The sequence below is a fragment of the Elaeis guineensis genome, chromosome 1 (assembly GCF_000442705.2).
Source record: "Elaeis guineensis isolate ETL-2024a chromosome 1, EG11, whole genome shotgun sequence".
NCBI classification, from domain to species: Eukaryota; Viridiplantae; Streptophyta; class Magnoliopsida; order Arecales; family Arecaceae; genus Elaeis; species Elaeis guineensis.
This window is the reverse complement of record NC_025993.2, coordinates 101015150-101033121: the sequence shown is the minus strand read 5'-3', so window position 1 is coordinate 101033121 and position 17972 is coordinate 101015150. Positions and strand designations below refer to the sequence as shown.

Here is a 17972-nt window from a genome sequence, read left to right as displayed (position 1 = left end):
TACAAATAAATAACAAAGCAAAGACCTTAATATAGTTCCAAAAGTATCACGAAATATCAGCATGCTTTTTGGTGAGAAAAGTATGATGTGCATGGTCCGTAAAGTTAGGATAAAATATGGAAGATAACTAGAGATGGAAACAGTGCAACGAATCCAAGGATTTCATAACCATGTTATGGTCAAAGCCCATGTGTGATGGATAAAGTAGCAGCAGCTTTTGCAACTTCATGCATGAATGCATGAATCATTTCTCTAAAAGTTTGCTCATGTTACTTTATCACTGATGACAAATTACGAACTATTACTCTTTTCCGGAAGGAAAAAAATGAAAGGATAAGAGTCCATGCCTCTATAAGCTATTCGTCTCTGAAACAGCAATTTCCAAACCATCAGGTTTTAAAACATCCTCCTGAAATGGTAGTCCTTGACTTAAAAACACTTGATGGATTACTCTGAAGGAAGGATCTTAATCAAGCACATCCAATTTACTCGATGATAAAATGATCTTGGATTTTTGTCGGAGCATTTACTTGGTTCCATGTTTATATACATAACTTCAACTTTGTAGACTTTTCTCCCATAATCATTTAGCATTCAAACACAAACAGTAGAATCACATACACCAGTGCTTCTATGCAGCAAATAGTTTACATCAAACTGATTGTGAAAGCAACATGAATGTCTTGGATCTGCAAAGACTTAAAATTATGCATTATTTATCATGCCTAACAATTATCCTAACAACAATTTAGGAGCAATATCAGCTGACACAATCTGATCCAACACATTCAAAATTAGCAACCTTTTTTGCAATACAATGGCATGTTTTGGCGTGGATTACATGCCTTTTTATATCAGAATGCTACAACGAATTTACAACTTTCCCTCAATCAAACAACTGAGAGAAAATGATTGATATGGTACAAAAACCACACCCTAAAGAATAATTGTCCCCTTCTAAGAGAGGACAATTAATGAAAAATAAAATAAATATACCTCAGAGGTACAACAGCAGAACTGATGTTCTTTGCTATATAGATGCGGCCGACTTTGCTATACTTCAACTAACCAAAGCAAAAGGCCGAGGATGTATCTTTTCCATCTGCATGTCTATGACATGCTATCCACTGCTTTCTTCTGTATCAGCAAGCACAAACTCTGAATACAAATTCTTCAAAGCAATGACAACTGTCATTAGAAGAGGGCCCATTATTGCACCCTGTAGAATAAAAACCAGAGAAACACCTCTTAACTTCTCTAACTTGAGGGAAAATGCCAAGTAGCAACCACATGTAAGATTCCAATAGGATCATTCCATCAATTCTCGGATACAAAAGCACAAAATTCATCATAGGTCTAATGAAGAAGAAGAATAGATGAGGAAACAAATTTTGATCTTCGTAATGGTCCCATGAGAAAGAACAGCAATATGAACATATTTAAGAATATTACACAAATTATTTATAACTATCATCAAAAAGCTAATAAATCCATAGTAGCCATTAACTTTTTCTATACCTATCATCAGATTCAATACTCTATCCTAAAAGTTTTGGCACATTGAAAGAAAAAGGTCTGCAGGATTTACCGATACAAAATTGGTTCTTTCTAACGTATGTTCTTTAATTGTGTTGATCACAATATCACATAACATGGGATTTCTTTAATTTAGAACTAAGCACAAGTCAATTTGTAAATTTATCAACTAAAATTGTTTCAGAAATCTATTCTATTTACATAAGCATCGAAAAACAGAATTTCAGAACAAAGATAATGCTCATAATATATGTTCTCAGACAATATTCAATACAGGCAACAATCAGGAAAACATAAGTTCCGAACCATTTTCAGTGGCCTTCTATCTTAGTTCACTTCAAACAAGTCTAGAGCAGAATGAACAAATCAATAATTACCAGAATCAAGAAATAGAATATTACCTCTAAAGCATTTCGGAACAATGTCATGCCACCAATGATGCTAAGCCCTGTCAGGTATGCACTGTGCCCGGGTATATCCTCCTGGATTACTGAATATCCATAGTCCATAAGCACAAGGTGTATCACGGTCAATGCAATGGCAAAAATGTACCTCCCCTCCATGAGCAGCTCAGCCACTGCAGGGATCGTTGAAAGCCAAGTCGGCAGTATTGGCAGCAAGGCACTAATGAATGCAAGTGCAGTTGACATGTACACGAAATGCATCGACCAGAACCTGAACAGCAGCCATGTGAGACAACTTTGGAAGATGGCAATCTTCACAGTCGCCAAAAGCACACTGCTGATTGCATGGTTGATAACCTCAACACATCGAACCCTCATGGATTTTGAAATGGGGAGCATGCCCACAACCTGCTGTGTCGCCCCACCAGATTCTGACGTGATGAGATAATACAGAACCCAGAGGAAGACTGTCAATTGCGACAAAAAATTAATTACTTCTGCCGCACCAGAGATCACCGCCAGGGCAACAGAACCCATCAGACTGGCACTCCCGCCGAGGATCGAGGTACTACTGGAAAGCACCCGCTTTGAGATTTCAATCCCCTGAAAAGCAATCCCCTTTGCCTTCTCCACCAAATCACCTCTGGTAATCAACAATTCCCTAATAATCAAATCCAATTCCTTGTAAATCTCCGACCACTCACGATTCTTCACTAGAACTCTCAAAGATTGGAGCTTTACCATATATGGGTTCTCTGGCGAGCTCACTAGAGATGTTGAAGCCCCTCCAGAAGGACTTTCCGACTGGCTTACCATATGCCGAAGCCCATTAGCGAAATCAGTCATATTATACTGGGCTGCAAGCTGATCGATCTGTTCCCAAGCAGTATCATAGAGCTTAGCCGAGTAGCGATCCACAAGACCCGTGATGTCATTGTCCTCCATCCATTTCTTGAATCCAATCCTCTCAGCATAGTTACTGTCCTGAACATGGGATTTGAGCGACATCACAGCATCCCTACCCTCCACGCCGATCTTGTAGGAGAAAAAAATGCCGCCAGCTAACATCCCGACGATCATTCCTACAATCAGGCCAACAGCGATAATGGTTTTGAGCTGCTTGAGGATGCCGGCGGTAAGGAAAGTGCCACGGAGCTTGGAAGAGGAGGAGCCGGGTTTGACAAAGCTGGCCTTGCGGACGATGGAGGCGGTGGGACCGGCGAGGAAGAATCCAAGGGCGAAGAAGGGGAGGACGGCGGCGCCGAGCTGCTCGAAGGTGATGATGAAGACCCAGAAGGAGACGAGCCAGCGGAGAAGGCGGGAGAAGCCAAGTGTAGAGGAGGAGGAGGAGGAGGAGGAGGAGACGAGCTTGCGGCGGAGGAGGACGGAGCGGAAGTCGGCGAGGGTAGCGGCGTAGGCGCTGAGGATGGCGGAGGGAACGGCGAGGAGGGAAGGGAGGAGGCCGAGGCGGAGTGGAGGCGACCAGAAGGAGACGAGGGCGTCCTGGAGCTGGCGAAGGGGGATGGAGCAGAGGATGGCCCACTGGAGGGGGCGGATGAAGTCGTGGAGGAGGCGGTAGAGGCCGTAGAGGAGGAAGAGGGAGAGGGCCAGGCCAGCGTGCGCCATGGCGATGTAGAGGGCCAGCCTGGCGTGGGGGTCGCCAGCGAGGGTCCCGGCGGCATAGGAGGAGGCTTTGAGGGGGTCGCCGGCGAGGGTCCCGGAGGCAGAAGAGGATTTGGGAGGGTCGCCGTCGGGGGAGGATTCCGGGATGCGAGGGGGGGAAGGGGGGAGGGAGTCCGGGGGGCGGCGGAGGGAGGCGGAGCGGAACATCTCGGACCAGGAGGGATTGCTAGGGTTAGGGACCTTAGGGTCTGGGGATGAGTAGGGGACGAGGTCCATAAAGTTATGACAGCTGGGAGAAGGAGAGAACGAGGAGTGAGGGAAGGAGAGGAGAGAAATGTGAACCGCGGGGACGACAAGAAGTATATGAAAGAAGGAAAGATTGGGGAGATAGATCGGGTTTGTGGATGGATAATGAGAGAGGGCAGAGACTACAGAAGGACTGGGGCCTGGGAATTGGTCCCCGTTGAAATGATCGATTCAATTTGACGAAAATAGCCCTAGAAAGGGCAGATGATGGAGGGAGAGGATTTCTTTTGAAAATAATATATGTGGAAAGATGGTTCTCTTTTTGGGGAGAAGAACGGAGGAAAAATGGAAGGCTGGCAACCAGAACAGTCTGATGCACAGCCAGATAATGCCTTGCGTAACAAGGATCAAGCAAGTTTCATAAGAACTAGTACAAGGTGCTTCATTGCCGCTATAATAGGAGCCGTAGGAATTGCATTAAAAAAACATGAGCCATAGGAAATTCAAGCTGCATGGCTTCTATTGTATTGAATGCTTCAAAAAAAAAAAAGCACCTAGAGATGCCCGATATCATATCCCGAAAATATCTCCATGCAGCATGATGACAACAAATGTCACGTTGCAAGACAAGCATAATTATCATCCACACAGATACGTCCATCTACCCATCAAAAGAAGCCGGAAAAATAATTTGATAACATGCTGTAACGACTTTTGACTCAAGGGGTCATGTGGTCCGATCATGATTGGCTGGAGCCACAGGGCATATAGAATTGGAAAGCATAAAAGACTTCAAAGAAAATCGATCTGCTTGCATTCTATATCAGCATCTAGATACGATAATTTATGATCCAACAGATTAGACCAAGAAATGCGAATACAAAAGGGGCCATCAAAATAGAAATTAGAACATCAATCAAGAGATATGTTTGGCCCCCTTTTTGACCTTTTTGTTGTACAAAACAACCGTTGAGCCCTTTGAAAGGGTTGAGACAGGCTATTTTCACTGCTTAACTCATAGTAATAGCCTCTCTACTTTTCAGTTACAAGGACTCGGCAGCCTTCATATCCAAGCATAACCTATGATGCCTCCACCTTTTCTAGAAAGAAATCGAACCCAACCTTCCAAATTTCTGCCCATACATCTATGTCGGCAGCTCAATTTCCTGATGTGCGTGTGATATTTCCACCATCTAGCAGAAACATTGAAAGGCATTAGGCCTCATTATAATAATTTTACATTGTTATGATCAATCACTTTCATCTGTATCATAATTTTGACAAAGAGATGCAAGCCCATTCATCATCTGATTGCCTTCCGTCTGATTGTTTTCATCATCTTGTCTGTCTCTTGATTGGTCATCCTCCATAGGAGAAGGCCGGGGCTTCTTGGAAGGCCCATCTGTCACAGGCCGTGGTTTCAATATAAACTTTGGCATGGCAACCGAAGAACCACCAGGAGTTGCTGCAAAATTGGTCGGGGGTAAAATATTAGTTGGGAAGGAAAAGAAAACATAAATCGGCTCATAGTTGGGCGTCATGAAAACTAAAAACATTTTTAACAGGCCGAATCAGTTTTGCAAAAAGATAAACAAAATTTCGACAAGCATAATTTTCTAAAGCCATTATATTGGGAAAAATTCAAGGGTTTCTTCCCCTTATTTTGTTTAATGGCATTGTCATTGTTTGCAGGTTTCTAAATGATAAGCTTTTCTCCACAGGGGTCAGGGTGTGTTTTTGTGTATGTAGAATTCACTCTAGCAGAAGAAATTCAAGATTTTAATCATTCCTTGCTCCAAAACTTGTCCCTCTGTATGTGTGCGCGTGCGCGTCGAGGTTTTCTTAGTCACTTACTTTCACAGCATCAGTATTTGTAAAGTAACTCTAGTGGGGAAAACTTGAAAGTCTTAACTCTGCCTGTGTGTTTGTGCATGTGTGCAGTTTGAGCGTGTTTCCATGTGACATCATGGTCTGTCGATTTTTTCTAATAACATTGCCATTAGCTTTTTAAAGTAGAATTTTATTCAAATAAATGTATTCCTGCATATCGGTGTTAGGTATCATGGAAATCATATCTACTTGTCTAACCAACTATGCACATTTGTCTTCGACTGTACCTTAATTCCTTACTAATTGTATTCCATCAAACTGATTCAGTCTGTTAATAAGTTCCCCTGAATCTACATGGGCATTTGATGGCCACCTATGCTAGCATGTGCTTGCATTCATGGCCATGCATGTATATGTCTGAGGGTGGGTGTGGTGTGTACGTGTAGTCAATTTCTGATGACATTGCATGCACTCACAAAGCTAACCAAATCTCTCATATACTTCAAGACACAAAGAAGGGCCTGAACACCTTCCATGCTGATAAGACCTCATGTCAGCATAGGAAATTCCAGCTAAACAGTTGAATTGCGACATAAGTCCTCTCAAATGTATTATCGGATTCCTTTTGAAATCTAGACACCTAATTCTTGCATCTCAGTCACACTACTATGCTGAAGCCTGCGCACGCTTGATGCATGGGAGAGAAGCCTCCAAAACATATGTATTTTATTTAAGCAGCCTGGGCACTTTCAAGAACATTGAGGGTTCTTGACTTAGATGACCCACAAGCATATGACACCATGACATGACTACCTTTGTGCTTTGAGAGAAGGTCTGCACATGCATACATGCAGGCATATATGATGATAACCACTGGTAGCAGAGATGAAAAGTTGATGTGAATTTGTGGTAGAACTAAAGATTCAGTTTAAGCGAAGAAAAACTCAAAGTCTAGAGTGGAAAGCATACGCTAAGGCAGTGCAACTAGAAGAATGTCTCGGATACAAGTTGAAAAAGAATAAAAGACAAGGATAAGGAACTACTCGCAGGATCCATAGACTTGGGATTAGAAATTATAAATAGGAGGTAGGATCCATATGAAGAACAATACAAAAGCATGTTTAGAATCACGGCAGGTTAAGACAGATACAGGTGCTACATGACCCGGCTCAGCATATAACATGGAGCATACCAATTCAACAAAGAAATCTATGCATGATCAGAACAAGAGGAATACTCAATTGGTACGGAAAAAGAAAAGAGGTCTATCCTCCTATTACTTTTTTTTGAGCAAAAATGAGATAATTTTTCTCCTCATGCCAGATCCAATTTGCTTGGTAATTATATATAGATGAGCGCCTAACAACTCTGGCCTCTTAAGAAGTTAATAATCCAATGCCGAATGGATTACAAGCCACCACATAGGTATACAGAGAACCCAAGGTCCCAGCTTTATTAATGAAAATAAATTAATGTCATTACAATTTAGGGCTACCGATATAACCATATGCAGCTGTTGGTAAATATCTATGTATTTATTTGCATTTATGCATGTATGCATAGTGCCTTAGTGATATATATATACATGTATATACATATATACATATACATATACATATATAGCATTGACTGTTTTTATCCTTTTTGATCAACAGGACATTTATGATCTGATTGTGAGGATCTAGACTACTGTGCTTAGGAACTCTGAAACATGAGTATAAGATCCATCTATTTCATCTAATACACCATTTGATAGGCACGTGAATTTAGGGTTGTGTAAGCCATTTAGGAAGCATAATTTTATAAGGGGGTATGTTAGAAAACCAGAATCCAATGACTATAGACAAACTCAAACAAAGCAGAATCCTTGTCTGCTTACAACAGATACACATGGGCAAGAACAGCACACACGCACAAGCATGCAAACATGCATGTACACATATACACAGGATGCATGCACATGTACACACATGCATGAACTTATGTATGTCAATAGATAATACAAAATAAACTTCAATTCAGCAGCAATATGACATAAACGGCTTTGCTATAATTACCCCATAACTGTTTATTTGTATAATCATATTGCAAGTGGAGAAAATCTAAATGTTAACACAATTTCAGTATGAAATGTACCTCCATCTTTAGAACTGTTTAAAATACTGTCTTTTGTCAAAGAATCTGTTGGTTTTTCCACTGCGCTTGAGAGTTCTGAATTACTTTTCCTCTGCAGAAGATAACAAAATCATAAGCTTAGAGTACATACATGCAAAACAACATTGAATTTGAACTGAATGCAGACATAAATACAAGTCTGGAAAAAAATGTGATCGATCTCCGGACTTGTTTATGCAATATAATAAGCATTATCACTTAAATACACTACATAATGACAACAATTGGCCAAAGCTTAAACGATACTTATATAATCATTCACCAATGCATGGTCATATAGGAACCTATAACAAACAACTATCGGCCCACCATAACTCCCATTGATAATTACAAAACAGGGACACCAGATACATGATAAAAGGTGCCACAGAACTGCAACTAACTCCTCTAGAGCTCTACTGCAGTACATTTTTGAGACATGATTCAACTTTTATATTCAAATCCTGCTGCACTAGGGAGCAACGGAATGTTATAATATAATCAACCACAAAATATAGCTTTTAATTAATTTAAAATAAAATCATGAAACATAACTTTTGAAAGCAGGCATTTCTAGGGCTTGAATTGCTAATTATAGTTTACTTCATAGCATAACTGAGACTAATTAATACACCTCAAGTGACTTAAAGTCTCAAACAGTAAACTTGATTGTCAATATGACATGCATGAAATGACTGTCCTATCACATCAGAAACCTTCTTATATGCAAGACACCAGTTAGGCCCCAAGTGAACCATTTGAAATCTATCGTTTACAAAATCCTTAATCTGATTAAAACTTTTGAACCTTACATTAAAAGGAAAAGGCAAAGAAATCTTGTGTACACTAAAAGACTTCAAAAAAATATTAAGTGAAACATCAACAAATGATAAATCATGTATATCTACTTTGGTCTTCCAAATACTGTGCCCTACATAGATTTGAACATCCTGACTGCAGCAAAATAACGATCATTAACACCCAACTCACAATCAGTACAGCTCACAATCAGTACAGCGTAACACGTTTCAAAGAGGTTTAGGATAAACAAATTAATATGGCTCAATTTTGTTAATTAGAGATAGATCACGTTATATGAATAACTGGAGCTGGATGTTAATGTTGTGCAATCTTTGCATGCTCAGTGAAATAAAAAAATTGTAAGGCCAACAATGATATATGGGATATATGCATCAAAACATAAGACAGACAAGAAGGTGCCACCACAGAGTCACAGTGATTCGACGAACATAAGGTAACACTATTTGTAGGGAGAATAAAATTATTTTATACATAGTTTAACTGATGCTCAAGTGATGTGACCGGATTTTTGGAACTTCATGTTACAGGAATTGATTTTATTTTTCAGTTAAGTTTTTAGTCATTATTTTTCTGTTTTAGCAGGTCTACTGGTTAGAACTTAGAACATCTAATATCAGTATCAAGTGCCATATCAATATGCTATATGGCATGAAAAATAATCATGCCTCACGGAGGGTAGTTTGGAATTTCAAAATAAATCAGGGCTTTTAGTTAAGCGTTTTGACTTATTTACTATTTAGGAAGCCTTATATGAATAGCAAAAGAGACTGATAGAACATATGAAATGGGAGACTTGTAGCCAGCTGTGGAGGAGACTTTTTACAGAAGTCAGTTTATATGAGATATTTAATTTTAAAAAGAGGACTGTTTTCCTCTTTTCCTTTCGTTCTTACAGTCTTTTCTTACTCTCTCCTCTCTTCTACTCTCTTCCAGTCTGTTTTCTATCTTTTATGTGCTCAAGCATCACCGCAAAACAGCGGAATCTTGTTGTTTAACAGATCTGGGATGCAGGTTGTCTTATGATAGCTGCTGAAAGTAGGCTTAAAAAATGCACAGAATTCAGATTCATTCAAATCTGAATTTAAAATTCGAGCAGTTTATTGACCAGCAATCCCTTATAATCCTAGGGTTACATCTATGAAAGAGCAAAGCCTAACAAATTTAATGTGTGCATTCCTATGCAGCAAATATTAATAAGTGAGAAAACACCTAAGGTCAAAGGCATGTCATAGGGTCTTAAAAGAGGAAGATGTACACCAGAATGGATGATCAGTCCTGACAGGCATGCGTGATAATACAAAAGGAATAACAAGCCTAACGCAAGAATCACTGGAGAATGCTTGCAAATTCTTTCAGATTTCTTTCAATCAAGAAGTCAACAATTCATGTAATATCATCTTAGTATATAACAATTAAAAGAAATAAATAAAAACTAATAATATTAGCTTAATAAAGAAAACTATTTACAATCAGTGACAGAATAGGAATTTTAAGAATTTTTCTTTTCACCAGGTCAATCACTCCATTTTCAAAAGCCAATTCCAACATTTAAAAAGTTCCCCAATAAAATATTGATAAATTTTGCATACTTAGGACAAAAGAATGAAAACTACAAATGAAGCAATCAATAAAGCCACAAGATACCTTTAAATTATCATCTGGTAACTTGCATGGATTGGAAGATGACTGACCAAAGTCCTCATCTAGATCCTCATCTTCATCATCCTGTATACGTCGGACATAATTTTTTGAACCCTGCAAAAGGTACTTGCTTATTAGCACCTCATGCACCAAACTTAATGCAAAACTTTTTGAAAGTAATAGATTACAATGACAAAAAAGCAATAAAAGGAATACTCAAATACTAACAGGAAAAGCAATCGATTTGATCAGTTCTTCATCTGCTTTATCCAACTCTTCTGCAATTTCTTTTTCCTGACAAAGCATAGAAAGTTAATGAGAAGACTTAAGAAAAAAAAACATTGATTTATAAATGAATGTGCAACAATTGTTACATAATCTACACCATCCACATCAAATACTAACCAAGAACACTGCATCAATTGCCAAAGATATGATACAAAAACGATAACCTCACTCTTCAATCAGAACCTAACAAAAAATTTCACTGCTATAGAGCAACATTTACAGGTAGCAATCTTGATGTCTAGAAAAAAAATCTCTAAGTTGATCCTCGAATCTGAATTAAATACTTACAAGTTATGACAAAGCTTGTAGGTTAAGGTTAAATACTTCTAGACCCACCTTCAAATGTCTTGTATTTAAATTGTTTTCTCCTTTTTACCCATAATCTTCACCAATTTTATTTTTAGATTACTTTCTAAATTAATTTTTGATTGCCAGTAAGTTGCATGTTCAAAAGAAGTTCACATACTTATCATGAATACATTTAAACCCTCGATATGGAAAATGATTGAAAAAAGCTATTTCCCTTTTCCACTTGGTCTACTCTTTTTTTTTTCTTTTTCTTTTTTCTTTTTTTTTTTGGCAGGAGGGGACCTTCTCACTCTTCTAACATACCTAATACAGGTCTTACTGTTATCACACTTTATTAGTAATGTACAATGGGTTATATGCTGTTTGTATCTCCTCTTTATTTTCCCTTCTTAAAAATTTTTCAAATACGCATGCCATTCACATATGATAATCTTATCAAAACCCAAACTCCCTATTTTGTGATCTTTATGTCTTTTTTCCCTTAAAATCTAAAAGTAGTTAAGATCAGCCCAAACTAATGCTACACCAGGGTCAAGTACCAGATGCTTAAAAGCATTGTACTACAAGTTGTCAAGACAAGTAACTGTAAAAACCTTCCTTCAGATATGATTTTGATGATATTTAGACAAAGCATAGTCTGCCGTACTGTCCGGTACAGGACACACCATACTATACCAGTGGAAACCAGTACGAAACTCAAGTTCGGGTCAGTACAGATCCCATACTGCTCCATTCCGAGGCATATGAACTATATCGAAACTTAATCACTTTAACAACATAACCATCCCCCCCCAAGTGTATTCTGGAACAAAGAGAAAACATTGTATAGAGAATAAAGGCAACAGGAGACACGCTCATGGTACCGATGTTAATGCTTCACTGAAATGACCACACTCAATCATTGTTTAGAAATGAAAAGTTCACAAGGGGGAAATGAGAAAGAAAAGGAAAGCAACCAAAATCTTACCTTTTCATAGGCTGAACGCTTTAGAGTCTCTAGCATCATATCGACACTCACAGTTGCATGTCTTGACTGGAGAACAGCAAAAAATAAAAAAAAAATCTGTCAGCATGATAATAGTACAGAATCACAAACTATCCTGGACCCCTGGTCATATGCATATCACCAGCAACTTTAAGAGTCTAAGTAACTTTGGTGGAAGAGTCCAATTTATACCTTCATAGATCTCATTTCTTCTAGCGCTGCAAGTATGTCCATATCTCTCTTTGAATCCAGTGCTCTGTTTTCTAGTGACTTCATCGCATCCCCCATCTCTTCAGCAGCTCTTTTCTTCTTCTCCTGTTCTACTGCCTGATGAAAGTACAACATAAGATATTCGAATTGAAAACACAATTCTATTGCAAAAATATCAAAGATCAAGAATGCGCCAGAACATGTACTAGTCAAACCCAGCAATATAACATGCTATGGAGCATTATTTTAATCACTCACTTCTTCCTCATCCCGCCAAGGCTCAAAATTTCTAGCTGCTCCCGATTCAACAACATAGTCCGAATTCTGAGGATCTGTTTTGAATGCAATTTCAGCTGAGCATTTGGTGCATTTGAAGTAGAACCGAAAAATCTGAATTCCCAGATACGTCTGCAGGATGCCAATCAAGATTCCAACCATCAATTTCAGTTCCTCTTCAGATGCGCAATAAAATTTAAATTTTCTACCAAACATTAACCAAATAAAGAATTCCTGAAGTTTAATACCATCGATCCTGTTACTCTGAAGATAATCTATGAACTTCACGTTACCTCGTACCTCAAAATCTATGAAATTACAATATTGGATGTAGGGATCTCGACCCAACTAAGATAAATCTCAAATTCCAGGTAATTTTAAAAAATAATTTTACCCTTTCTACGGAATATCAAACAAACTAAAGGAATCTCAGCAATCAAACGGATAAAATAATGCAAATACGATAGGGAACCATGAATAGATAAATCAAACTGCGTGGAAAACCCGGCAATATCTAAACTTTCAATTAACAGGTTACGAGGAAAAAAAAAAAAAAGAAAGCAATCAACTGAAAAGAAGAGAAGGAAACGAACAACGATGGAACGAACCTGAGGGAAAGAGATGAATCGACCAAGAAGAAGAAGAAGGGAAACACATGAGAAGGGATCCAAGGGGGATTACCTCTCCGACGACATCTTCTTTGCGGGAATTGAACTTGGTGCCCTTGTAGATGTAGGTGCCACAAGTGTTGCAGCGGATGCTCATGGGAAGCATCATGCGAACCTTGATCTGCTGGTTCTTAGGCTGCCGCCGCCGCGGGATCTTCGCCGGATCGAAGTCCGGTGGGTAGTACTTGTTCAACACCTTGCGCTCTCCCATCCTCTCCTTCTCCTGCTCCCCCTCTCTCCCGCTGCCGGATCAACGCCGGAACCCTAATTCCAAGAATAGCTTTGAGGAAAACGCTCGAGTTTTGATCCGAGTAAGGCCGAGAAGGGAGGAAGGATTGGAGTCTTCGGTCGGTGGAGGGATGGCAACGGGTAGGGTACCTGCAAAATTTGCCCCACCCGTATCCGAGTCCGTTTAAAACCTAACCATCCCAACCCGCCCGATTATATGAAATTAACGACTTATCCCAGTCCCATTTAAAATTGGCATGCCCGCCGGGTGCCCGGTACCGACCCACCGCACCTCCCATTAACCCTCATTCATATTCATACTATCATAGAACATAAACTCCAAAAATTAAGTTTTGTAGCTAGGGAAGAATCCTTCCGATCACAGATCCTCGAATCCTACAAAAAAAAAAAAAATCATACTTCTATTAAGATTAACCTCTCAAAACCTTAAGATTCTATTTGGTAAAGAATGATAGTTCACATCGTGAGTTAGGTGATGTAATTATTTTGTTTGGTATTGTAAAATCCGATCAAGTGATAAATTTGGTGATAGCATCACTATACAATACAGTGATGTTATACAGTGATGCTATCACCACACATACCCCAGGTAATAGCACATCACTAAATACTGGTGATGTGCTGAAATTATTTTGGGATAAAAATATTTCTAATCAGTAAATTAGAAAGAAAATAAAAATCCTACTTGTCTTTTTCTATAAATACATATCTGCTACATGTATTTTTTATTTTTATTGGTAGGTTTAATTAAATGATATGGATATCTTTTATTTATTTATTAGATACCCATTTTATTTTTATAGGTAAATATGGTTAATTGGCATTGATGGATTATACTAAATCCTTCATATTTTTTTTTTCCTCAATTTATTTTGATGGGCTAAATCATTTCTAATGGGCAGCCATGAGATTGATGGTTAAAATTGGTTGAGCCTAGTCAAACCTGATTGTATATAACATTATCGTAATATCATTGTAATAGATTCACAAAATAAATACCTATAATAATAAATAAATAAATATTATTATTATTATTATTGCTACATATTTTTGTGAAAAGTTATAAATGAAGAATGTTTCATCAAATTGTAGAGTAATTATTATGTGCTAATGTATAAGACTATTTATGGTATTTTATACTGTTGGTGCAGAAATTCGCCTGCGCCGGAGAAGCTGGAGTTGAGGAAGCCGCGGTCGCCGCCGGGACCTGCAAGGGAAGTCTAAACCGGAGGTGGGGTTGCTCCGGCAAGACCCTCCGACGCTCAAGTCAGTTCTCTGTCTCAACAAGAATGGAGTGCTCGAACGGAGAATTTAGCAGAGTTTTGAGATAAGGCCAAAAGAGCTTAGAGAATAACGTATCTGGATCCCCTTTTATAGGCAGAGGGGGCAACGGATTGATGGTGACACCTGCAACCGCCTGGTAGTGGGCCGCCCACGGTCAGGGAAATTAATTGCGGAGAGTGGTGGGGTAGACTCGTGGCTGTTGTCATAGTCTGCCACGTATGGCCTGTTGCGGATAGTGGGGCGGCGTCCGTTGCCGCTGGCTGTCAGTGAGTAGTGGGATCGTGCAGCACCTGCCGCAGGGAGCGGGACAGAATCGTGGCCGTTTGCTACAGCCTGTCAGGGAGTAATGGGTCCGCTGCTGGAGCCGCGTAGAATCCGCGGTAGGACCTGGAACAGGATCATGATTGTTGTCGCGACCTGCCGAGGGGGTGCGGATCTGTCGATTGAGGTTCGGCCGCGATTGGAGTCCGGCCTCCGTAGGAGCCCGGGCGGAACCGCTCTGATGTCGAAGGTGGAGCCCGGCTCCCGTAGGAGTTCTGGGGGAGCCGTTCCGATGTCGGAGGTGGAGCCCGGCTCCCGTAGGAGTCCGGGCGGAGCCGTTCTGATGTCGGTGGTGGAGCCCGGCTCCCGTAGGAGTCCGGGCGGAGCTGCGCTGCAAACAAAGTCAAGGGTGAAGCCAGGCTCTCGTAGGAGTCCGGACTGAGCTTACCAGCAATTGATATTGAGAGCGGAGCCCGGCTCCCGTAGGAGTCCGGGCGGAGCTGTTTTGATGTTGGCGGCGGAGCCCGGCCCCCGTAGGAGTTCGGGCGGGACTGCGCTTGTTGATGGCGGTGGAGCCCGGCTCCCGTAGGAGTCTGGGCGGAGCCGCGCTTGCTGATGGCGGTGGAGCCCGGCTCCCGTAGGAGTCCGGGCGAAGCTGTACTGATGCCGTCGGTGGAGCCCGACTCCCGTAGGAGTCCGGGCGGAGCCTTTCTGATGTCGGAGGTGGAGCCCGGCTCCCGTAGGAGTCCGGGCGGAGCTGCGCTGCAAACAAAGTCAAGGGTGAAGCCAGGCTCTCGTAGGAGTCCGGACTGAGCTTACCAGCAATTGATATTGAGAGCGGAGCCCGGCTCCCGTAGGAGTCCGGGCGGAGCTGTTTTGATGTTGGCGGCGGAGCACGGCCCCCGCAGGAGTCCGGGCGGGACTGCGCTTGTTGATGGCGGTGGAGCCCGGCTCCCGTAGGAGTCCGGGCGGAGCCGCGCTTGCTGATGGCGGTGGAGCCCGGCTCCCGTAGGAGTCCGGGCGAAGCTGTGCTGATGCCGTCGGTGGAGCCCGGCTCCCGTAGGAGTCCGGGCGGAGCCTTTCTGATGTCGGAGGTGGAGCCCGGCTCCCGTAGGAGCCCGGGCGGAGCCTTTCTGATGGGAATTTCGGCCGCGGGTATTTTATACCCAACACCAGTCCCCCTACTTCCAAGTTTGAATTTCAAGCGAAGGAAGTACACAGAGAGAGAGAGATGCGCAGCCGAAATTGCCCCCTCGATCCCTGTGCGCAGCTGCCCCTACTTAATGTGCGCGTGTCAGAATCCGTTTTTTTGGCAAAGGCGACTTGAAAAGTCTTTTCGAAACCCCCGTTGAAACGCGATCCCAGGCGTCGCTCTGTGGGAATCTGTGAGCGGTCAACCCTCGATAGCAACGAAGCGGATAAGCGCGACATGCGGCACACACCATCTGGCCCAGGAATTCTCGCCGTCATAACTGCGCCAGGATCCGCCGGCTATTTAAACCCTTCGATCCATTCACGGTCTCATCCTGGCGTTCTTCTTTTCCCCTGAGAGTCTTGCCCCCCTCGTGCCAATTCTCGCTGCCTTTTGCCCATCAATCCTTCTCTGAGGGTTTCCACACCATGTCCTCAACTCTGGAGGCTGTTCTTGAGGGGATTATTAGGGCTCGGAGGAAGGTGAGGAGGAGGACGACGGTCGGTGAGAATCTCTGTCATCTCAGAGGGGGCCCAAGGAAGAATTCCTTCAACAACAGGGGTTTAATATCGGGGGCTGTCGTAGAAGCTATTCTGCCTGCGAATTTTGGAGCAGTAAGGCGGGGCAATACCGGTCAAGAGGGCAGAATAGACATCACAAGTCATGACGGGATCCTTGACGCCGTCGGGGCCAAGGGACCAGAGACGGTCGACGGCGGGGCGGTAGAATTTGTTGCGGAGACGGTGGAAGTAGCGCATGCCGACCTTGCCGGAGCGCCTCAGATGGCGGCCGTCATGGCTACAACTCTTCTTGAAACAGGTCTTCGTTACCGCCGTTGTCACCCCCGCCGCCTTCGGAGATCCATCCCACCCCTTTCTCGCTAAGGTCGGAACTTTGGGGACAGAATGAAGAGAGATGGGGCGAGAGATGTTACACGCACTGGAGAATGCGACTGAGAAGAACAGAGACGGGAAGAGAAATTTGCAGCTTGGATCGACCTCCGGTTCGTCCTGCCCGAATCGTGCTTTGCGAGACATACATGTATTTTCTTTTTCTCTTTTTCCTGACCCGCCGGGTCCTGTAACGTGTGCTTCTATCAAATAAAATAGTGATTTTAGTACCTTGTTTACCTCTCGTGTCAAATAATTATCTGCCGAACTCCTTTCCTTCTCTTTGCCTGTGTCATGCCGTTCCAAGACCGTCGGCGACCTTTTCAGTTCATGTGGGGTCGTCCTTCGCCGGGCTTCTTTTTGGTTTTTCCTGCCGTTAGGAGATATCCACTTGTTAGGTTTGCTGGGATCTTTCTCCGCTGGAGTTGGGGCTAGGTTCGAAGAAGCTCCTGGAAGTTGAAGTGGCATAGTTTTCATAAGAAGTAGGGCAAAGTCTTTCTGTAATCAAAGTCATAAGTAAAGTCCGGCTTCCGTAGAAGTCCGGGCGGGGCCGCTCTGATGTCGAAGGTGGAGCCCGGCTCCCGTAGGAGTCCGGACGAAGCCTTTTCGTGGCGGAACCCGGCTCCCGTAGGAGTCCGGGCGAAACCCTTTGGTGGCGGAACCCGGCTCCCGTAGGAGTCCGGGCGAAACCTTTTGGGGCGGAGCCCGGCTCCCGTAGGAGTCCGGGCGAAACCTTTTGGGGCGGAGCCTGGCTCCCGTAGGAGTCCGGGCCTTACTCCCCGCTCATGTCAGGACGAGGTTCTCCTCCTGTTCCTGACAGGGCCGCGGGGGCACGTATGGGCACTGCGAGGCCTCTCCCCCCATCCGGTCTAAAGGAACCGGGCCTTCGACTTTGCTCAAGTTAGGGCGAGATTCTCCTCCTGTCCCTAACAGGGCTGTGGGGGCACATATGGGCGTTGTGAGGCCTCTCCCCCCATCCGGTCTAAAGGAACCGGGCCTTCGACTTTGCTCAAGTTAGGGCGAGGTTCTCCTCCTGTCCCTAACAGGGCTGTGGGGGCACATATGGGCGTTGTGAGGCCTCTCCCCCCATCCGATCTAAAGGAA

General features: G+C 42.7%; 2 protein-coding genes across 2 annotated transcripts; both read right to left on the bottom strand.

Annotated features, from left to right (window-relative positions):
- Positions 1-787: 787 nt before the first annotated feature.
- LOC105060791 (uncharacterized) lies at positions 788-4026 on the bottom strand. The gene is made up of 2 exons (XM_019845873.3): positions 1938-4026; positions 788-1219 (listed from the first exon to the last, which is right to left on the bottom strand). The coding sequence occupies exons 1-2, from the start codon at positions 3837-3839 to the stop codon at positions 1121-1123; spliced, it is 2001 nt and encodes a 666-aa protein (XP_019701432.2). The 5' UTR covers positions 3840-4026; the 3' UTR covers positions 788-1120.
- Positions 4027-4600: 574 nt separating this feature from the next.
- On the bottom strand, positions 4601-13365 carry LOC105060753 (splicing factor YJU2). The gene is made up of 8 exons (XM_010944586.4): positions 13006-13365; positions 12307-12456; positions 12031-12165; positions 11821-11886; positions 10485-10550; positions 10260-10370; positions 7776-7866; positions 4601-5274 (listed from the first exon to the last, which is right to left on the bottom strand). The coding sequence occupies exons 1-8, from the start codon at positions 13201-13203 to the stop codon at positions 5060-5062; spliced, it is 1032 nt and encodes a 343-aa protein (XP_010942888.1). The 5' UTR covers positions 13204-13365; the 3' UTR covers positions 4601-5059.
- Positions 13366-17972: the final 4607 nt, after the last annotated feature.